Source organism: Mytilus galloprovincialis, chromosome 5, assembly GCF_965363235.1.
Source record: "Mytilus galloprovincialis chromosome 5, xbMytGall1.hap1.1, whole genome shotgun sequence".
NCBI classification, from domain to species: domain Eukaryota; kingdom Metazoa; phylum Mollusca; class Bivalvia; order Mytilida; family Mytilidae; genus Mytilus; species Mytilus galloprovincialis.
This window is the reverse complement of record NC_134842.1, coordinates 96,869,855-96,894,240: the sequence shown is the minus strand read 5'-3', so window position 1 is coordinate 96,894,240 and position 24,386 is coordinate 96,869,855. Positions and strand designations below refer to the sequence as shown.

General features: G+C 31.9%; 1 protein-coding gene across 1 annotated transcript; it reads right to left on the bottom strand.

Annotated features, from left to right (window-relative positions):
• Positions 1-1,303: 1,303 nt before the first annotated feature.
• On the bottom strand, positions 1,304-23,792 carry LOC143074218 (uncharacterized). Its single transcript, XM_076249768.1, has 8 exons — positions 23,007-23,792; positions 22,519-22,635; positions 17,111-17,227; positions 16,098-16,226; positions 14,931-15,011; positions 5,360-5,455; positions 3,952-4,018; positions 1,304-1,324 (listed from the first exon to the last, which is right to left on the bottom strand). The coding sequence occupies exons 1-8, from the start codon at positions 23,789-23,791 to the stop codon at positions 1,304-1,306; spliced, it is 1,413 nt and encodes a 470-aa protein (XP_076105883.1). The 5' UTR covers position 23,792.
• Between the last annotated feature and the right edge of the window lie 594 nt (positions 23,793-24,386).

The following is a 24,386-nucleotide window of genomic DNA, read 5'->3' as shown; positions in this document are numbered from 1 at the left end:
CTTAATTGCGGAAATTGAAAGCGTTTTCAACTATCACCCATTATCGTACATTTAGCGGGATATCGGAGATCCAGAGCAATTGACACCGTCATATTTATTTCAATGAAGGGGATTATCACCGGAGAACTTTATGCACACAGAAGACAATATGCACGCATCAACAGAAGCAAATGGACTATTACAATTTAAACAAATTTTCATAGATCATTTTTGTAAACTGTGGAGTATTGAATACCAATTCGTACTGACAGCGTATAACCGTGTGACTGGAAACATCTATACACATTTAGTCATAGGTTCTGTTTTTCTTATCATGGACATTTCGCCAAGAACAATGTGGAAATTAAGTGTAACAGAAGATGTGATAACATGATTAGATGGACTTCGTGCTGCAAAGATTTGTACATCAAATGGACTATTACTACACGCCCAATTGTTAATCTAGTTCCTCTTGCAATATGCACAGTAAACTCTTTTTGAGGCCCGTAGAATGTCGTAAATTAATTTACTTTCTTTTATTATAGACATTTTCGTATAATTGGTAAACGTCTTAACGTCGTTTACCGCGGTAATGATGTAACTATATGTTCGACGTCGTTACTTAGTGACGAAATTGTATTCATATGACGTTTAAAAATTTCGTTCAATGAACCCGTTCTTCATTATCTCGTTAGAATATATGTCAAAGTAGAGTTTTCTTCTGTTGCTCAGTCAATATCGTTAACTTGGATATGTGTAGTGGCTCGTTTCGAAGCTGAGACATTTTCACATATGTGCTTAAATTTTCTGGGTAAGAAGTGAGATTACCTTTTCTGTAAATTAGCAAATACCGGGTATCCTTTTGTGATGCGGCTCCTCGTGGTAAAAAATCCCATTTTTAACACTTATAAGTGCTTTGAAAATTTAATACTTTTAACACATTTAATAGCTCCAGAGATTTTACACATTTATTCTGTGTTCCCTACTTTCTAAATTAACACAAATGGTTAAGCTTAGTCACTTGTTTATCCTGGAAAAGTGTAAAATACCATTACACGCGACTTTACAGCTCCTTATTTCAAGGCGCATTATGGATATTATAACAATTGGAAAGCTGAGTTTTGTCGTAAAATTTTGTTTTCAATCGACACTCATTGTCAATTCCTAGATACATTAACTCCCACTAAAGACTATAAGTTACTTTCGATAAACCAGAAGTGGCCAATTATCTCCAGTTTTACAGGAAAAGTATAAAGAAAACTATATATTTGTGAAAGAAACTATCATATAAGACCCGAACTGATATTAAATTTACCTGAAGTAGTTAATTATTTTCCTTATTTCTCTTAAAAGTAAATAAAAACCACTTATTTATTTTATTAGAATGGAGAAACTTATGATTGGATGCAAATTTCAACTTTGAGTTAACAAGAACTAGGTTTTTTTCAATAATTTTTAAAATTGATGTGGAAAGACTTCAATTGTTCTATGATGTTTTTAATTATGTTTGTAGGACTCTAAAGTGCGATGGTACTCTAAAGTGCGATGGTCACGCTAAAGTGCGATGGTCTACGCTAAAGTACGATGGTGTCTCACGCTAAAATGCGATGGTTGTTTGTTCACTAAAGTACAATGGTATGTCACGCTAAAGTGCGATGGACCAAAAGGGTAAGATTCGAGGGATTAAAACATCGAGGTTAAAAAATTGTCTTTTTACAAAAGATAATTTGTGAGGATTGCCGTTCTCACAGTCTAACACTAATGGGAACACCTCCTTATACAGTCGTCATTGTAAATTACAAAATACAAAATTAGATTATTGTCGGAATATGTAACATTTTTGGAAGCTTTAATCTAAACAAGAGAGAGAGGCGATGTTCGCTGACTTTTCCCTTTTTTTTATAGTGACCACACACACTTGTTATATTTTCCTTAAATATATAAAATGAAATTAATTAATGTTTTAGCCGAATAAATTAAATTATAATTTACGCATAAAAACAAGTACTTTTATTTTACCGACGTTACGTAACAATAAAATATTTTAACGGGAACTGCAAAGTTAACTGCAACATAAACAATGATTAAAATATATATGTTTGCTTCCAACAAAAACAGGATACATGATATCCATGTGAATACTATTTTGTATCTATATACTAGTAGTAAACTGGTCGACTGCAGGATACAAGTTCTTCCAGCTACAGAAAAAAAACCACACGTGCCTCGGCCGACAAAGCACGGTCAGGTTTAAATCAATTCAGTCATTGACATTTGGTTTAAAGTTTTTATTTTTTGTAAGTTATCTTCCGGCAAGTTAATTTTTTAGTTTGTATAAACAACTGTTAACGTCATAATCAAACTACGTCTTTACGTCTATATTTTCGCGGACCATCGCACTTTAGCGTATGGAAGCATCGTACTTTAGCGTATGGAAGCATCGTACTTTAGCGTATGGAAGCATCGTACTTTAGCGTATGGAAGCATCGTACTTGAGCGTAGACCATCGCACTTTAGCGTGACCATCGTACTTTAGCGTCCCCGTCGCACTTTACAGTCCTACATGTTTACTGTTATATCTTACTTGTCTTTCACACAATTTTACCATAAATTTATTTCATATTTCATCTAATGGTCTTATGTTTGTTATCTAATGTTAACTCATTTTGTTTTATATCCAGTCTCACTTTTTTTCAAGTATTTAGTTGGACGATAAATTCTAACTTTTGTTCTCCTTGTATGACCAAAACATTCATTTAATTTGCATAAAATATTTCCGTACTCCATGTACTCATAAGGACAAAATCATTTTTATTTACCTGTGTACGTTATTTTAACGGCATAGTGTCCAAAGTCATAGTTGTCTTTCTGATTTTGTTTTACATCTCATTCTTATTTTTATATACATTTTGTATTAACATTTTTTTCATAGATTAAATGTATTTGTTCAGCATATGTTTATTTCTTTTTTTTATGTTTATTTCTTTTTTTTAAATATATCTTTGGATTGAGTTGAACCATTTCAGTGGTTGTCGTTTGTTGATTTGGTTTATAAGTGCTTTTCGTTTTTTGTGTTCTTGGAACCCTTTATAGTGTGTTGTGTGCGCTTAGGCTACGTAAGGGCCGCACCTTGACACATAATGGTTTACTTTTACAAATTGTGACTTAAATTGAGAATTAACTCTTTTGCACGCATACCACATATTCGTATAAATATATTTATGTTTTATCATTTTGTTCCCCCAAATATATTGTTTCTTCATCCTAAGATTAAACACAATGTATATCCACCTTACACTTTGACAAGATGTAAAAATTAAACATTTGCTTTTTTTGACATAAATAATTTTCTTACACCCTCCGATATCATTTTTTTCTGAGCGTTTACACATATACAGCTAAAATTAAATCATTACCATTCACGTATTAAGTTATATTCGACACCCAGGTTTAGTCAACATCACATTGTTCAAGTCATAAAATGTTTAAACCACAACGACTGAGTATTTGTGTTTGGTTCTCATGTATTTCAAAGTTGTGACCTTGTTCGATTACTATATACTCAATATTATTTTCCTGAATTTTAGACGACAAAGTTGTCGAAAGTTCAGTTATTTGTTGAAAGTCTCTGTGAACTTTTTCATCGTCCTGACGGTTAGAAAATGGGTATAATAGCTTTTTGCCATAAGAAGTAAATACAGTAACCATTTTTGCATTTCTCTGCTTACTTAACTTTAAGAAACTATCAAAGCGCCGTATATGGTCAGGTGTATAATTAGAAGCATCAAAATTAACAAGAAAAACAACATCTTGTTTTGTTTTCACTACATGCATATCATACACACAGTTTATAAAACTTTCATTGTTCAATAAACCATTATTTTCAAATATGTGAATTGTAACGCCCTGATAGTTATAAATAAAATACATTTCATCAATAGAACTATCGCCGAACAACCGCTTGATACGTACAAACACACTATCTTCTCTTGCAATCTTCCCAGACCAGGTTAATCCAAACAAAATGAGTGTCAAATTCCTAAAAAAAATATGATGTACGATATTTTATTTGACAAAACTGAAAATAAAACAAACACGCACTGTATACATGCCACTACCGGTGGAGGTTTACTCCCGAAAAAATCACTAGCGCAGTAGTCATCAGTTCAAGGTTGACATGAATGATCATTATTATGGCCATAGTTATAAAAGAGGAACGAAAGATACAAAAGGGACAGTCAAACTCATAAATCTAAAACAAACCGAAGAATGGCGGCTAAAAATGAAAAAGAAAAACAAACAACCTGACTTTTTAGAAGTGACTTTTTTTAAACTGACTTTTAAAAATAAGTTTTCAACTGCTTATCAACATTTCCAAAATTGATAACAACTACTTTTCAACTTATTTAAGTATAGAGAAATTCATACTGGAAATTCTCACAAAGAATGAAATGAAGGTGGCATGTACATTTTACCTCTAGTCCTGTTTCATAATTCACGTCATCTTATAAAAGGATTGAAAGCTTTCAAATGTCAACCAACTGCAGTTATGATAAATGAATCGATCTGTTATTGGTTTATTTTAATCAGCAATGAATGCATAGAATTATATTCTTCTAAACATATCGAGTATGTTAATTTCAAAATAAAATAACCTTAACTTATTACGCACAATAACTTTGAAAATATATATCAACATAATGCACTTTCTTTTGAAGTTTTTTAACAGACATACTGACGAAAGGCAATTGTCATTTATAAGTATTTCATTACCATGCACGTCCTTTTGTTTGTGAATATACTTTATCAAGTATTAACTCTACATCTTATCTGACAATAGTAGCTCCCCAATCTTTAGATCTAACGATCTGACTAAAATATAATTCAAGAAAACAAAAACGAATACAAAAACGGAGGGAATAACTTGAAATATTAAGGTGTGGGACCAGGTTGGTTGATAAGGTAAGCATCTCATGCTACGCATGCAGCCTCAAACATGCAGTTACTCACTCAATAAAAAATCCACATCGGACACAATCTACAAATTTGTAAATCATACTGCTATTCTTGGATATTCAAATCCAAAATCTAGGAATGCAAAACATTTCACTGGTTTGTTGAGACATGTCCTATCGGTTAATCAAGTCGTGTTGGTGACCGTACATCTGATTGTTTGACTCGTATCGCGAACTTGACAATGATGCATATGGCTAGTTGACATCTGTATGCTAAAATTTACGAAACACAAACTAACATATTGTTACGTTTTGGCATTTACAGGGCAATTGTCTGAGATTTAAAAAAAAATTAAATAGCCTGGCGAGACTGTGACAGACAGGGGGTAATGTAAGAATTGTTAGTAGTATTGTGTCTCACGTACGTTCCATTTTTAATTCTTTCTGCTATAATGAATTCCTTTAACTTTTTGTTGCTGATTTCTTCTTCTTTCAATCTTTTAGAAATAGTTTTAATTGCTCTGAAAAAAAGTATAATTGTACAATTACAAACTTTCAATCAATGCAGATGTGCAATATAGATAACAGCACATAAACTAGAGTGCTTAGGTTAATGCAATATCGTTGGCTAGCTTTCTTGCTAGCAAAACGATTCTTCGAAACTTCAGAAAGAAATATGAATTTCATTTTTGATACTTCTCACTAAAATACACTTCTTAAATCACATATTTTCATCTGTCACTTATAATAAATCATAAAATACAATTGCGCCATGAGATTTGACCCGATTTTTACCCTTATATAGCTCTCCGAAAAAAAGGTATGTACATTAATATCAAACATAGATAAGAATGATTTGAAAAGAACCTGTTTTTCAATGGATTACATCACGTGAAAATAATGCCAATTATAGAGAATTACAAATAAACAAACAAAGCTTATTGATTAAGATAAATTGACAAATCTAAAACTCCTATATACCATTCATGTGACATATGTAACAAATTATATCGAGAGATTTAAACATAAGAATTGTAATTCAGATGAACTGAAAATAAAGATCCCATTAATCGAATATACCGGAATTTATTTACCGAATAAACATATTTACCGAACACTATCACCACAAACTAGTTAAAGTCCTAATTATATACTCAACTGTACTGATTTTTACAGGACGTCTAGTTAACGAGTTTAAGTTAACGGATACGATACGGCTATTTTTATATGCAAACTATTGGAAAATCATTATCATGAATGTCGTCTTAACGTCCAGTGGTCACGTTTTTCAAAATTGTTTGTGGTTTCTAAGGGTACCAACAAAATACCGCCTCATACAGGCCATCTTCAACACGACAAATTAAATTATTGCTTTCTGTGTTGTTTGTTCAAATGATACCTATCATTTAGCTTAAAAATGAAATTTATCATATGACGAAAGCTGAAAAGATTTATAATATTTAAGTATAAGTATTTCATGATTTTAGTAAGACTATTTTTTTAGCTGAAATTTACCACATTTTGAACGAAAGAAAATTCGTTGCATGTTACGTTCACGGAATTTTTACTCTGATTACATCAATAAGACATGGTTCATATGTGTGCCAAATATCTTTCGTGTACTGTTAATCAGTGAGAAGAAAATAACAATTAAAACACACATTTAGTGATAATTCTGTCTTGATTCAAACACGCCTTTCTCGTGCCGTTAACCGTTTTGTAGCTTACACTATCAGGTCATTAAGTAGGACAATTGTCACTAACTCAATTTCTTTTTTTTTTTTGGCTTGTTGTATAGTTGAATTTTATGTTTCGAATAGTCCAGTTGGTTTGAAGATCGTTATTTTGTTTTAGGAAATATTTTTGTTTTTTGTTTTTTATTACTTTAATTGTTTTTTTGAATTGATAGTTTTGTTATAAATGTAATATACAAATCAAATCCTTCGATCACGTTTCAGACCCGGAATATAGCACACATTCATATCCCTGTTAAACTATGCCCATCAAGCCCTAAATGAAGTAGGAATGAAATACAATGGGATGATGTGTGTTATATGGTAGGGGTCGTCTATTGAATTGCTTATTAATATGCGAGGAATAGGACAAACAGAAGTTTTATAGAGGCTATGGGAACACGGAAAGATCATGTATATTTTAGTATATTGCATGATGCTTCAGACAAAGACCATCTTCGTACTGATGATTACAAAATATTGTACTACTATTCTTGCTATAAATCTTTCACTAGCAGACACAACTGTAGTTAATTGTAAGCTGAATCAAGTTCTTGTTTGTCTGTTAACGTGTTTCAGGTCATATATAGAAGGTCGTCAAATGCCTGTCTGGAGAAAGTTTCTTTGAGTCAGTGAGAACCAGCAGGCCTTAATAAGATTCTTGGCGAATCGATTGTTCAGCATCAGTTACTATGTCTGTTCAGAAGTAGTATTCAGGTTTTAAGAATTGTTTTGTGCGCCCGGTGAAGAAAAAACTCGCATGATTTTTCATGCTATTCATGTAGACAACGAGTTCGGTGTGAAAGGATTCAGCGGTACTAGGATAATAATAAGTCACAAGATACAGATGTTCTGATTTTATGTGTTCATTACTTCCCCTCAATGCAGCATACGCATAAGCTATAGTTTCAAACAGGCACTATCACTTCTTCACAATATTTGTGCCGCTATATACCTGTCCAAAGTCTATATAAAAGTCTCGGGTTTGCTATCTGTAACATTCTACCAGCCGCATATGCTGTAACATGCTGCGATACAACGTCATCCCTGGTTAGGATCGGTAAGCGCACTGTTTCTCAGTCTTGAAGGACAACCCAGATGATTTCACCGATTTGTCAAGCCTTTCGATTGTGACATCGATTAATCGATAGATGCAGCTCAAGACTTTTTTGTTTGGTAAAATGATATCAAGTCATAACTTAAAATAGATCATTGTGACCTAAACAAATTCAGCGTACAAATGGCTAAAATTGTCTGTTCTTTGGTCGGGTTGTTGTCTCTTTGACACATTCCCCATTACCATTCTCAATTTTACAATTTAAAATTTCTCCCTTGTCAAACTTCCTCCTTGTGAATCTACTTTAAACAATATGTAGTAAGAGCTTCACTCCAGACATAATTGATGTCTTCATATAGCAAAACTACCCTACCTTTGCCTCTTCAGTTCGGATGGGGAAAGAAGCATGACTTGTTCGTGTATATTTCGAAGGTGAGATGTCATATGGATTTCTGCAAGAATTAGTTTGTACTTGTAATAACATTAACATACCAATTTTTCTGCACTAGATGCGCATTTCGACAAAAGGGGAAATCTGTGTTTTCAAAGGTTTGCATTTGCTTTGAACAAAATCTATATCCTGTACAGATTTATGCCCATGTCTGGCAAATTACACATGTCTAAATGTAAATACTCGTCTGGTTGCAGTTAAAAACATTGATGACTTAGACGACGTTGTATAAGATTTTATTTTCTGTTTGAACCTTATGAATCATTGTTAGCTATCGAATGAAAATAAAGCAGTCCATTAATATTTTCTACACAATAAATATAACATCTACTCAATTTTGAAATCGTTGTAAATATATTAATAATCTATCTAGTGGGGAAAGATGTTAAGAAAACAACAACAACAAAAAAAACCATATGGGCTCTGACCTTGACGTGGTTGGAGGGCTTAAACTACAGGAGACCACAGAACGTAGAAGGTAATATTAGCTTCGATCATAAATTTCTATTTGCATTTGTTCTTTTTTCGTGTTTTTGTCATCCTGTTGTCAGTTTGTCTTCAATTTATAAGTTTTTAATGTCCATTTGGTTTCTCACGCCTTTTTTTTGTTTGCAATTGTTTGTACACTACATCGGTGCTGTACGTAACCCTCTCACTTATTATATTTTGGAATACTTGTAATTATAATAGCCAATTGTTGCTCATAAGTCATCTGTATACAGGGATGATTCTACTATATAGTTTAGGGCCGCTGAGCAGCCCCAAAAAATGAACATGAAAATGACTTCCCAATTCAGGAAAATAAAATAAAAATCGATATTTCCGGAAAAATTTCTGTCACCGATTAAGGCAACTATAATTTTTCATAGTTTGTTGTCAAAACGTTTTAAAGATAAGAATGCTGTTTACGATCGCATTTTATCAACAACAAATTAATTATGTCAACATGTGGCAAACAATTTTAGCAGCCGAATTCAATTGATTAATATGTTATGGGAGTATTCGATCTTGTAAAAGCAGATCGCCCAGCAGATTGATAAAAATAGGTGTCAAAGCAGACCTCGGCAGAGAGCAATTTCAAATTTTGATATAACATTGATGGATAAAGTTTAATGGACACCGATCTCGTAAAAGCAAATAGCCCAGAAGAGTCGGTTATATAATATGATGAAATATAAAAAAGAAGATGTGGTATGATTGCCAATGAGACAACTATCTGAAAACTTGTTTTGTAAAAGAAATTATTTCCTTAAAAGACAAAAGTTTGAGCGTTTTTTGAAAATAATGTTGATGATAGACCATTCATGAAATACGATGTCATCATTATGGAACTATTTCAAAAGTTTTGAAGATGATCCAAATAATTTTAAAGAACACTGGTTCAATGCTTTAAATATCTTATCAATTAAGTATATAAACTTTTGTAATTGCTTTTTTGAATTCGACAATTGACTAGTTCAATTTGAAATCCATTTGAATCATGGTAAATCTAAAGAGATGACCTGCTGTAGAAAAATACCCGATAAATGATTTTTTTCAGTGGTTTATATTAGCTGAAATATATGTTTTTGTAATAGGCCTAGGTAACTCTAGCTAAGATGATCGACTTGTGCATCTTGTTCAATGATATTCATGTAATAACAGTAGCCCATCCAGAATTATTCAAAATGTTACAACTTACATGAACATCAGTGTACATGTATATCATGTACATTTAACTTAATAATATACATTTTCCGTTTTTACAGGAAAATAATGTTATTTCGTCTTAGATTTTATGCTTTAAAAATTCCCAATTAAATAAAAATTCCCAATTTGATATTCAAGGGACCCATTTGAAAACACCTGGAATCATTCCTGAGTATATGTAGGATGGGGTGATTTACCTGTTTCTAATAGACGTTTTGTTTTCATAACTTCAACCCCCTCCCTTTCTCCGTTTGCAGTTCGACGTTAATGCTACACAAATTTCGGAACAAATCATTTATACATACTATGTCACACTCAATAACAGAAATTTGATATTTACCTAGAAATTGACGAACACCTTACTATCAAAAGACGTGAAAAACACTATTTGTTTTCGACAAATTATAAAAGTTAAGATCTAAAAAAACATCTTTAGATCTTACTTGTATTGCATTGAACACAAAGATGTCAAATAGGTTCGTGTTGTTTATTCTTTAGTTTTCTATGTTGTGTCGTGTGTACTATTGTTTTTCTGTTTGTCTTTTTTATTTTTAGCCATGGCGTTGTCAGTTTGTTTTAGATTTATGAGTTTGACTGTCCCTTTGGTATCTTTCGTCCCTCTTTTAATAGGTCAAGGTCTCTGTTATTTAACAGCTGTTTGAAATTTTCAAATTTGCACCCTTTATGAAAAAAAGTCAATCTAAAGTCATTTTGGCGATAACAATATAGAATAAGTTCTAAATGTAGATATCAAAAATATTTTTCTATAAATCAACTGTTTTTATTTTGCTCCAAACGCATATATGTAGGAGAAACAAGCTATGTAAATGTGACTGTACATTTTTCTTGAATTTTCGCTTTGACCTTTGACCCTAATTAACAAAAACGTGACCACTGCAGACAACGACGACAACGGTATTTGGATGAAGTTTGTTCTCTTCTTTCCAATAATATAAAACATAGCTGTATGTTATTCCGTTAAGGCAAATCGATCAAATTGGTTGATTGGGCACCCTACTATAAGGGGACTCGCGGGTATAAATCTTTTTTTTAAATATAGAATTTTTAGCGTATTTTTTTTATAAATTAACTTTATCATATAGTTACTAAAAAACTGATATAAAAAAATGGGGTCATCGTTCATTTAAGGTGTTCATACTTTGCCAAAACGTAGTATCTATTGTTATATGTTTAAAAATATAATAAAAATAATAGGTCACCGTTTCTAAAACTACAGGTTGTGACAAAATGAAACATTTTGTATGGATTATACAGGAAAAACACCATTTTGTGATTAGAAACTAAGCTAAATGATAGAATTGTTTAAAAAATTTGGAAAAAGTAGCTTTCACAAAATGGTTTAGAATATCAAAAGAAAACATAGGGTTACCGTGTGTTTTTTCCAGCTAAAATACAAAATAGGAAAATTCCATGAAGATTTCTTCAGAAAATGCACTGTTTTAGAGTTACCTCCCCTTAAAATGCCAATTTGAAAACATTTCAAAACAACCAATAATAATCTACACTTGTAAAAATCTTAATATTTATAAGAAATATTGTTATAAATTGGTTCTTTTAAATGAAAATTCACATTAAATGTCTACATTTCTGTAACAAATTTTTCTAACTTGATAGATAATCTGGACCTTAGTTTCCCTGTTTGTTACAATCGAAGATGGCGAAAGACACCCATACCACCTTAAGCTAACAATCTGACTCCGAAAGGAGTATATATTTTTGATAATGTCCTTATTTTCTGTTAAACTAATAGGAGAAATTGAGGTAATATCGAAATAAAAAAGAACTAAATTACAGAAATCGCTTTAATTTTACAATTATTTAGTTTATGTACAGCTTATTTGAGAACAATAATAAAATGTATAGGTCACCGATGAGTTAAAAACGATATTTCAATCTTAATGCCAAAAAGTGGCATTTTTACACCAAAGGAAGATAATTTGGAGCCTTTTCAATGATATAAACATTTTAAAAGTTTTCTGGGGCTAAACCACATCCATTTTGTTATTTGATGTTTTGTACCATATCATTAAGTAATAACTATTAGACGTGCAATAAATAAAATTTGTAATGACAACAAATATTTAATTTTTTGGTGAAATTTTTGTACCCGTGAGCCTCCTTAAGGATGTACTTTGGTGAAATTTTGAAATTTCTGTCAAATGTTCGGACTCCTAAGTGTATTCCATACAATACAATGTAAAATATTTTGCCCATAACACCCTTTTTTTATATATATATAAGACTGAATAGCTCATGAAAGGTCATTCCCCATAATTTTAGAAGATTCTTGATTTTCTTTCTTTTGTTTTGTGACCCAAATAATACCAATGCATATATAAGGTAAAAGTCCGAGTCAGCCTTTTCCCGCCATATTTTAAATCTCAGATATCTCGAAAAGAAGGTCCATGACCTATCAATAGTTTTAGCTTATCTTTATTTTTATTAATTGGTGCTCTACCAGCTTATAGTATCACTTTTAATTTCTTAAATTCTTGATTTTTACCTAACCTCACCTAAGTTCATCCTTAAGTGAAAAACATTTCAAACAATTTGAAAATCAAAATGAAGTCACAAAAGATTCTAGCCTATGCAATAATAGTTATCAAAGATACCAGGATTATAATTTAGTACGCCAAACGCGCGTTTCGACTACATAAGACAGTAACTGTTCCGTATACATATCAAATTTAAGTATCAAATGAAAATTCTATTCAATACAACGTTTACTTTAAACGCTTGAACATCTCTGTGTTTTCCGGAAAAAAAGAAATTACAGAAATGAAGTTTGACGTTTATTCTAACTATTGCAAACTTCACTATTTATTTGCTTTAGTAATTCCAATTAAAGAGATTTACTCATAATTTCTTTCGTAATTAAGAAATAAAGAAAGAGCTTAATTAATGACCAAGTGTTAAAAGGGTGAAAAGATCAGTTGTAAAACAAACTAGTTGGCGTTTAATGCAAATGGTCATTTTTCAATCAATTTATCACGATAATGTATTTATTGATGTTTTGACAACAATCATACCCTTTTACAGTAATAATTTTCAAACTAAAAAATCACTACCCAAATTAGTAATTTCATCATTAATGAAGAAATCTTAAGTTCTGCTTTATTAGCTAAATCTCAAACAAACTGTGAAAGATGTGTAATACTGTGTGAAAAATGTAATGTCATGTTAAGCGATGTAGTGCATGAAATTACACAACTATTTTGTCAAGTAATGCAATAAATTACCATTACAAGTAATGCAATAAATTACAATTACAATATTGAAAACAACACGTTATTAATTTCTTGCGTCCGAAGCGCTTTTCTGGATTTACCTTCATCAGGAACGCTCAAAGCCAAACATTTGAAATTCGAAGATGTATTAGTACCGAAAACGTTGAAGAGCTATATATAAAAAATACCTAAAATAAATCGCCAAAATTCATCTAAAGCCAAATTTGCCTGAGGGAGTAGTAATGCATTAAAATTCTATTACAAGTAATGCATTAAATTACCATTACAAGAAAGGCAATAATTACTGCATTACACATGACATGCAATTACTTAGAAAAATGTAATGTATTACCATGCGTTGATCATGGTACAGACTATGTTGACTATGATTCAGACATGGTCGAGCATTGTCTGGTCGGGTCGAAAATGATTCAGACACTTATAAAATGAATGAGTATTGGTCGAGTAAAGGTTGAATGCAAGTTCAGCATGATAAGTATAGTTAAGGCTACAGTCGAGTAATATCTTGTTAATTTCAGACCTATTCATACTAGTCGAGTAAAATTAGTACAGTCGATTGCAGATAAAGACCATTGCAAACTTTTATTGCTTTTAGTGAATTGCATAATATATAAACTCATCATAACTACCAGGACTAAATTTTGTATATACAAAAGACTCATCAGTGACGCTCGAATCCAAAAAAGTTAAAAAGGCCAAATAAAGTACGAAGTTGAAGAGCATTGACGACCAAAATTCCTAAAACTTTTGCCAAATCCAGCTAAGGTAATCTATGCCTGAGGTGGAAAATCCTTAGTATTTCAAAAATTCTAAATTTTGTAAACATATAAAAGAGGGACGAAAGATACCAAAGGGACAGTCAAACTCATAAATCTAAAATAAACTGACGACTCCATGGCTAACAATAAAAAAGACAAACGGACAAACAATAGTACACATGACACAACATAGAAAACTAAAGAATAAAGAACACGAACCCTACCAAAAACTAGAGGTGATATCAGGTGATCCTAAAGGGTAAGCAGATCCTGCTCCACATGTGGCACCCGTCGTGTTGCTTATGTGATTACAAATCCGGTAAATAGTCTAATTCGGTAGGTCACATTCATGAAAGGGAAGGGGATTGTAGTTACAACGTAAGGAACGTATCCGATATCATTTACAATTTATAAATATAACCATATCAATGATAATTCATGTCAGCACAAAAAGTGCTGACTACTGGGCTTGTAATACCCTCGGGGAAATAAATCTCCACCAGCAGTGGCATCGACCTAGTGGTAGTATATAGACTCATCATAGATACCAGGACTAAATTTTGTATATACGCCAGACTCGAGTTTCGTCTACAAAAGACTCAACAGTGACGCTCGAATCCAAAAAAGTTTAAAAAGCCAAATAAAGTACGAAGTTGAAGAGCATTGAGGACTAAAATTCCTAAAGGTTTTGCCAAATTCAGCTAAAGTAATCTATGCCTGAGGTAAAAAAAGCCTTAGTATTTCAAAATTCTAAATTTTGTAAATATATAATTTATAAATATAACCATATCAATGATAATTCATGTCAGCACAAAAAGTGCTGACTACTAGGCTTGTGATACCCTCGGGGAAATAAATCTCCACCAGCAGTGGCATCGACCCAGTGGTAGTAAATAAACTCATAATAGATACCAGGACTAAATTTTTTTTATATATGCCAGACGCATGCGGGTTAAAATAAAGAAACCATACAATCGACTTGACTGTAGAAGGACGTTGTTGGTAAAAAAGAATGTTTATAATATACTTTTAAGCATACGTTTCTAATTCCATTGACAGTTCTTTTCTTTTTAAAATAACGGATTTGGCTGATGAATGGTCGTTGATTTCGTCTTGTTTCCTGAAAAAAATAATTCTAGTTATCAATGGTCAACTTTGCACAAGGTAGTTAAAACCCTAGTTTCTTCATAAGTTTTAATTCATCAATGCATGGTAATCTTCAAGTACTATTATAAGTTTAGTTAGTGCAGAAGGACTGATTACTGAACTGATGAAATCATTTGGGAATTACAGTCCTACAACATTGGAATCATACTAGTGCTATCAAATGAAGTTACCCTTTATAACTTTTGTACATCATACGCACTTGTCACGGTTCACATAAAACTTTCAGCATACATAAACAATATGTCACTTACTGGTCAATTTGGAGTAGTTGCATGATGTGGCCTACCGAATAATACTATTTACCGGATTTGTAATAACATAAGTAACACGACAGGTGCCACATGTGGAGCAGGATCTACTTACCCACCTGAAATCACCCCCGGTATTTTGAGGTTTTCGTGTTGCTTAGTGTTTAATTAATGCATGATTAAATTCAGAATGTAAATTTCAACTTGAATATTTTAACTTGTTTGTTCATGAAGAAATTTCTTTGATTGTAGCATACGTATTGAAGGTAATAAACATGTAAAAGCAGACTAAGATTGGCATATGTCATACCTGTGATATAATTGCATGTGGATAGGTAGGCTTTAACAATTGCCTGAATATATTGTCGATAATTTAAACACAATTATAGCGATTCTATGCAATTAAATGAGCTTCGTATCATTCGAAAAACGAACAAAAAAAATAAAAAATAACAGAACTGTGAAAGTAATACCATTTTTCATAACTTTTAACATGACGAAATATATCGATTCTGATTGCAAAAACAGTGTCTTTTTCTAAGTCATGCAAATGGCACTTGTTATCTTATAGTTTGTTTCTGCGTGTTTTGCATTTTTTTTTTTACAATTCAGTGTTTATGTTGTTTCGTTATTTCCTCTTATAGTTAGTGTGATTCCCTCGGTTTTAGTATGAAACCCGGATTTGTGTTCTGTAAATCAATTGATGACTTTCGAATAGCGGTATAGTACGTATACTTTATCTACTAAAATCAGTAAAAAGATAGTTGTGAGTGATATACTTTTGTACATACGATTCCAATTTAATCAATAATTCCCTTCTTTCTGCAATAATTGATTCGATCGTTTCCAGGTGGCTCTCTTCCTCTTGTTTCACTCGTTCGGAAAGGCTTGTCACTTGCATTTCTCTACTCATAATTTCTCTGAAAAAGGAACAAACATAGGGGAAGTTTTGATTGGCTGTGATATCTATTTGATTAAAAACAATGAAGTATTAAGAACATGAAATATAATTCATAGGTATGTGATATCGTCTCAAGATTTTGTCAAGATTGTTAACCCAAACCAAGATATCATAGTTTGAAATTGATCTTTCAGATACTAAACTTCACATTTCGTAATAAAGTTTTCAATCAGATGAAATAATGATAAACAAAATAAACCAACTATTTGTTTGTAAAATAATGTACCAACCGGATAAAAAGAGTCTTTTGGAGAAATTCCTGCCTTTGTTCATGTTATTATAGACAAACAATTGGCCTCACCTGACGTCAACCACTGGCAACTTCAAAACTGCTTTACTGTTTTTTATTTTATATATATATGAAACAAGGTACTTTTCAAACGCGTTAACGTTTTTACTAAGGCTTCAGTTACATAATATAGTTTACAACGATTAATGATTTAACTCGTTCTGAATATGAATAAAATTTTCTATTGCTAAAGATGATTTACGTAATAATTTGAGAGAGAAAAACATCAAAATTAAAAAGACATGTTGTACTGTAAATTTGAATGTTTTGTTTTCAAATATTCGAGTTCTCTAAGTTCTTTCCAAGTATTGTCTTTATACACATTTGTCATTCTTGTTAAAGAGAAATCATGACAAAAATATACGAACCATCTTAGACTTGAAAAATCTATAGATGCATAAAGGCATACAACTGAGAAAGATATCACAGATCTAACAATCGGTAACGGAGACTAAAAAGAAAAGAGTGTGAAAGAGATAAAAATAAGTTAAACAAATAAGGGATAGAGAATTTGTTAGAAAAGAATACAATTTGTCATATGCTTTTATACATACGTTTCAAATTTCTTTTGTTCCAACACGATTGTTTCTTTTATCTTCAGGTGACTTAATTCTTCCTGTTCCAATCTTCCCGAAAGCTTTTCTATTTCAATGTCCTTACTTTGAATTGCTCTGGAAAAGATGTGAAAAATTGCATAGCCTGTATTCATAAAGTTAATTTGATATATGTTCCGAACAGTCAGGTTTTTTCTTCAGAAATACTATGATTGGATGCCTTTACTCATGATGTTTTCAGAATATCAGATCTGGCTTAAATTTTGTTACGATAACCGGACTGTTCATCTACAACAGACAAATAGATATAACAATCAAGTATAGAATACAATTGAGAATGGAAATGGGGAATGTGTCAAAGAGACAACAACCCGACCATAGAACAGACAAAAGCAGTATGTATTACAAAGCATAACACACTAAAATTACAAAAAAAAAATATACTGTTACTGTCGTATATGCCTGGGGTAGAAAATCTCTGAAGTTTCGAATAATTTATAATTCTATAAAGAGTAAATTTACAAATAAAACCATTATGGTATCAATGACATCTCATAACACTGAACTGTTCTCAATTTGGTTTGCCAGCAGCAAGAAACCTAGTTAACAGGTAAATGTCAATAGTTGGGGAATAAACATCACAACCAAGTCCAAAGAAAATTAAGATAGTGGATATCATATAACCTATACATAGAAAGATAGCGAACATAAAAAATATGTAAGGTTTAATAAGCATATCAGTAAAACTTTTTAAAAGTCAGAAAAAGACGATTTCAAAGTATTACGCAGAAAATACTACATTGGGGAACATTGGGATTGAACTCAGGTACCTTGTGACGGTACGAAGTTCGTTCTACATTAGTGGCACTCGTCGTGTTGTTAAAGCGATTAAAAATCAATGATCAATAGTTTACATACAATGATGTTACATTCAAGAAAAATAATTTGATACTAGATTGTGGGTACTATAAGTGAAAAACAACCGTTATCATCTGTGATCATTGTATATGGGACAACATCCCTAATGCGCCTCGAAATGAGGAACTCAAAAGGCACGTGTAAAGAAAAAATATCTGTGTAGTGATATTGGACATGTTTCTATTTTTAACCAATGACTGAACTTAATTATTTGTGGTGATTAGGAAAGTAGAGGAACATAGAATAAATGTGTGAAAACTATAGAGCTATTGAATGTGTTCAAAGTATTAAATTTTCAAAGAACTTATTGTGTTAAAAATGGGATATTTTACCACAAGGAGCCGCATCACAAAAGGATGTTCGGGGTTTGCTAATTTACGGAAAAAGTAATCTCACTTCGTACCCCGAAAATTTAACCACATATGTGAAAATGTCACAGCTTCGAAACGAGCTATCATACATATCCAAGTTTACGATATGGACTGAGCTACAGGAAAAAACGTTACCATTACCGCCTATGTAAAAACAATTAAAGATATTGAGCCAATTTACAAAAAGATTAATCAGAAGTTTTCTGAGTGATCAAAGAGTGATCAATGGATGATTTCACCTTGTACACCCGTAAAAAGTGTGAAAATGATGGTTAGTATTTTTTTATTTATACCTAGATATCCCAGATGATTTTAGATAACCATTATAGATAAATACCAGCAAATACTCAATGAAATTTTCGCTTTTAAAATGCATTACTGGCACGGGGTTGAACACTTTTTTTAGGCACAATTCTAACTTTGTTTACACCCCCGAGAGATCCGAAAGGAATTTGTTTATGAATTGAAAAAGACATGAACTAACATAATAGTTTTAGCTGTAAGTAAACATGACACAATACTGTCTTTGTTATGTAATTATCACTCCGGTTTACAGGAATAACTGATAATCAAGGGAGATAACACACTTCATACGAGTAACGTGAAATACATCATCACATGTGCTTTTATCCAATAATTTGACCCATGGTCAGTAGATATCATATGCAGTTAATAAACAGTCAAACATGTACATGTATTAAGGAAATCATGAATTATTATTTGTAATGCACACTAGTAAATCACAAGATATTGTCTTTTCTCAGTGAAAAAGGGGGAGGATCAACAAAACTTTTGAAAACAATATTGCTGCACCTTTTCAACTATTCAGCTAGTTAGCTAGCACTCGTTGCTGCTAATATAAAAGATTTAAATGAAGGTTGATAAGCCACAAGGGAGAATCATTTTTCTTTCTTTGCGATAAAACTTTCAAGAATTTGATTTTTGCTCTCTCAATAATACTTATGTATCTAAACCAAATAATAACACAGCCTGAGTAATTTTTTTGTCTTATTTCAGTTCCAGACATATCATTACTTTTTAACCTAAGATGGCAAACTAGAGGTTTTAAAAAGTCCTGAATAACTGGTAAGCATCTTGTTTTATTCGGCAAGCTCTAAATTGTTTATTTATGGTATTTATGCAATTCAAATTACAGTCGGTATGGTAAAAATATACCGATTAGAAAACTGTTGCTATGGTCTTGGCATTAAATGAAAATACTTGGTTACTGATCTTTTCGACTCCATATTTCAAGTTAAACCTTGCGGCAACTGTTCTTCATGTAACACTGCAAACTATAATTAGCATTATTTTGATATGTCGTTAGTTAATGACTCCATATTACGTGTGATGCCACAATGTTTCCTATAAAACCTCATGCCGATATCTCACTGATAAAAGATTTTCACTGAAATACATGTAAAAAACATTTTTTCTCAAATAGAATTATGTGAAAGAACTAGTTTTGAAAATTTGCACTTCATTGCACTCTAATTATATGATTCAAATGACTTTTACAGTAGTTTATAGTGGTTTCTACAGTATAAAATACAAGGTTTCCACTGGCTAGAATAATTAAGTATTTTGGTGTTTTTTTTATGAAATCTCCATTTTTGCATAATTTCTCTGTCAAAATGCACTTTTAGGCACCAGAAAATTTTATTGAATGCTTTAACAGGGTCTGTGTGTTGTAATTTAAGGTTACATTCAGATGTTTTGTCCTTCTTTTTACTAGTGAAGGTATACTGGAAGAAATTAATTATGCATACACTTTGTATTCAAAATAAAAAAATATAGCGATAAAAGTGTCATTGCCTTATAGTGCTGAAACAACTTTATTTTTTTTCAGAAATGGACAAAAATACACAGATTTATTCAGAATGTCATACCGATGAAGATCACATAAAAATATTTGGAAAAATCAGAACTACGGATTGCAATATGGGTCAACATCCCTAATGCGCCTCGAAATGAGGAACTCAAAAGTCACGTGTAAAGAAAAAATCTCTGTGTAGTGATATTGGACATGTTTCTATTTTTAACCAATGACTGAACTTAATTATTTGTGGTGATTAGGAAAGTAGAGGAACATAGAATAAATGTGTGAAAACTATGGAGCTATTGAATGTGTTCAAAGTATTAAATTTTCAAAGAACTTATTGTGTTAAAAAGGGGATATTTTACCACAAGGAGCCGCATCACAAAAGGATGTTCGGGGTTTGCTAATTTACGGGAAAAGTAATCTCACTTCGTACCCCGAAAATTTAACCACATATGTGAAAATGTCACAGCTTCGAAACGAGCTATCATACATATCCAAGTTTACGATATGGACTGAGCTACAGGAAAAAACGTTACCATTACCGCCTATGTAAAAACAATTAAAGATATTGAGCCATATCATCCTCATCAGAACAAAGTAGGGAAAAATGAACCACATAAACAAGAAGATAAGAATTTCTCAAATATCAACCATTTTTACCATTGTGATAAGGCTACCAGTTATAACACAGATTTTTTCTTATAAAACATTGATAAAAAACAAATGAAAATTAAGTTTGCAATTTGAAAACATAACCTAAAACAGCATTTAAATATTCTAATTCAAGGGAAGGCATGTCATTATTTCACGGACCTGCTTATTCGGTCTCGCTTTTAAAAAGTGGCATTGGCATGCTGTTTTCCTAATTTTCCAAAATGGAAATAGCGTGTATCCAGTCTTAAGCAAAGTTTTTTTTTATCTGTTCAATTAGTTTTAATCAATTATTTTCTTATATTTGGAGGACTATTCTTGATTTTTAAAACTAGCAAAACCAAAATGATCGAGTTTCATATCTTTATATTAGGAGTTGCAAAATAGAGAAGGTGTGTTTGAAAAAATAACCAAATGCTGCTATAACTGTTGTATTTGAATTTATTTGACACAACATAAACAAACGATAACCACTGAATAACAGACTCCTGACTTTAAGCAGGCACAAACATAGAGAATGTGGCGGGGTGAAACATGTTAGCGGGATCCCAACCCTAGATATACGAAGATGTGGTGTAGTGTGTCCATCCAAATGACAATTTGAAAAAGTAAACCATTATAGATCAATGTAAGGCCTTCAACACGGAGCCTTGCTGCACACCGAACAACAAGCTATAAAGGGCCCAAAAATTACAAGTGTAAAACCATTCAAACGGGTAACCCAACGGTCTAATCTTTAAAAAAAAACGAGAAACGAGAAACACGTATAAATTACATAAACAAACGACAACTGAGATCACCCCAAGTTTTTTGGTGGGATTCGTGTTGTTTATTCTTTAGTTTTCTATGTTGTGTCGTGTGTGCTGTTGTTTGTTTGTCTTTTTCATTTTTAGCCATGGCGTTGTCAGTTTGTTTTAGATTTATGAGTTTGACTGTCCCTTTGGTATCTTTCGTCCCTCTTTTCTACTGTACATCAGATTCCTGACTTAGGACAGTTGCAAACATTTGCAGCGGGATTAAACGTTTTAATAGTATCAAACCTTCTCCATTTTCTGGGAAAAAATAGCATAACATCACAACATAGAAAAACACACGATAACATATCAATTAGCAGGCTTAACTCAATCAAAAAACGTAAATTAATACACTATGAACGAATAAATTTGATCTGCGATATCTCCATAATGAGGATGTTCTGATTGAAAACAAATAATTGAAGACCCCGAAAATTTACCTACAGAACCAATTAGCATGGAAATGCAGAAAAAGAGAGAGCATCAACTAGCAAATATACTTTTTGATTTAAAGATGTTTGAGTCTGTCCAAAGTCAGGACCATTTAATTCAATTGATGTTTGTTCCTGTTATCATATTTGTTGTTCGTTTATCGTTTTGTACACAAATCAGGCCGCTCGTTTTTTATTTGAATAATTACATTTATCTTTTCGTTGCATTTTATAGCATACAATGGGTTTGCTTATTTCTGATGGGTGTATTGTGACCTTTAGTTGTGAACTATAACGTCATTTGGCCTTACACGGAAAGCTGTCTCATTGGCAGTCATACAGCACCTTCTTGTTTTCATATTGAAATGATAAAAGTAAGAAATATAGATGAGAATTATAAGAAATAAATTTGAGTACGTACGATTCCATTTTCTCTCTTTCCACAGCAAATGATTTCTTTGTCTCTTGATTGATGATTTCTTCGTGTTTCAATTGATCCGACAGTGTTTGTATTTGAATGTCTTTTCTTTGAAATTCACTGGAAAAGATTTAAAAAATCACTGAGTAATTTGTCTTGTTTCAATCAACAGCAGTTGAGCATTAACGGTAGTGAGCAGGCTAAATAAAGAGGGTAAAGAAACATAGATTTTATTTAATCTATAAAATTGCCCCCCCCCCCCAAAAAAAAAAAAGGTTGTAAATAAGAGAGCCTTTTACCAACATTTCAAGGATGTACTCTATATGAAAGTTCAAGTTTCATTTGTATACAAATTTGAGACAGACATTATAATGGAAGAATAGATAATTTCTAACCATTTCCTTTGATAGCAAAAACGATTCGTTTGTCTGTGGTTATTGTTTAAACTTATGGCCACGCAAGTATTGCTGAAGCAATGATAAAATATTCACCTAATACCATGTTGAACCTGAATGTCATTCACTACATTGTCAATGAAGTCTTCGTCACTAAATTCTGTTAAGTCTTCTACTTTCTCAATTGGTGGAATGATTTCCAAACTGTTCAATTCCTTCATCAATTCCGCTTGATTGACATAAAATGTTGCATCGTGTGTTTCGAGCAGTACGTTTTCCAACTTCTTGCAGAGCGAGAAATAATCCTCAAACGCTTTGTTCAGCTTTCCAAGATAGCTTTTAAGCTGTGCTTTTCCTAATGCCAGAAAATCAAAAGCAAATGTTTCTTGTTTTATAACAACCCTCTCTATAATTCCTTTTAAACAATTAGAGAGATGACTTACTTTAGAAGTAAACTTTTCAGTATCGCTTTGAATTTTAGACATTTCAATTACACTGATTTCCTCTTTTATGTTTGTCATCGTTGATTGATTTTGCTTTAAATTGCAAATTGTCTCAGAAACTATTTTACGAGCATTGTCTGCAATATCCTTCACATGTCTAAATGCGTGTCCATTATGCTCCGACGTGATGCATTCACTGCAAACAAGACATTCGCAAGTTTGGCAATAGTGCAAAAAGTTTTTTTTATGTTTTTCACATTCATGACTTACTGTAAGAACCTTTAAATGTGCCTCAATGACTGTATGATGTTTGTTTACTGGAAATTTATTATGTATGTCTTTACAGCAGTCACACAGATATTGATTACAATCGTAACAAAAATATTTTCCATTTGGTTTCTCGCATATACTACACGTCCATTCTGCTATCTGCGCCATTTTATTTTATAGTGCAAATATTTCATAACATTATCAATGTCCCGAATTTGATTCTTTTATCAGATAATTTAATTGTTTATCTCGGTTTTACCAACACATTTTTCAGTACTATCAGCGTGTTTAATATAAATGTAGGTACACAAGTAAATCCACACATACAAAAATTATGTATCTATAAAAAAAAAAGAAAGAGAGTTTAAATTATTTTAAGTGTAAAGTGCTTTCATATTTCTGTATGTTTAGACAAAAATGTGGCGAAAACTAATTATTTCCGAATAGCTAGGACATTCAGTTAATATAGTTTTATATAAACATATATATCTTGATGCATCTGATGTGTGACCATATATTGATTGTTGTGGCAAACATTTTTTTACCCCCTACTCAATCTTTTGCTGTCTTGAAAGAAATAATAAGATACTTTGTGATAAATGCAAACAGTATTACGGTGAATATCATTGCATTGATAAAAGGATCAAAACAAAACTTCGTCACCAATGAAGTTAATCTAATACACATCTAACGAAAATAAATCATATCAGTCAACAATAATGAAGACATGGATAAGCTCATCACAGATACCAGGACTAAATTT

Excerpts from the sequence above, each read along its gene's own strand:
- LOC143074218 (XM_076249768.1), bottom strand. The coding sequence starts at position 23,791 with ATGGCGCAGATAGCAGAATGGACGTGTAGTATATGCGAGAAACCAAAT. Across the intron at positions 17,228-22,518 it reads GAAAGAGAGAAAATGGAATC|AGCAATTCAAAGTAAGGACA; the intron begins GTACGTACTCAA and ends CATCTTTTCCAG. Across the intron at positions 15,012-16,097 it reads TTATTGATTAAATTGGAATC|GAAACAAGACGAAATCAACG; the intron begins GTATGTACAAAA and ends TATTTTTTTCAG.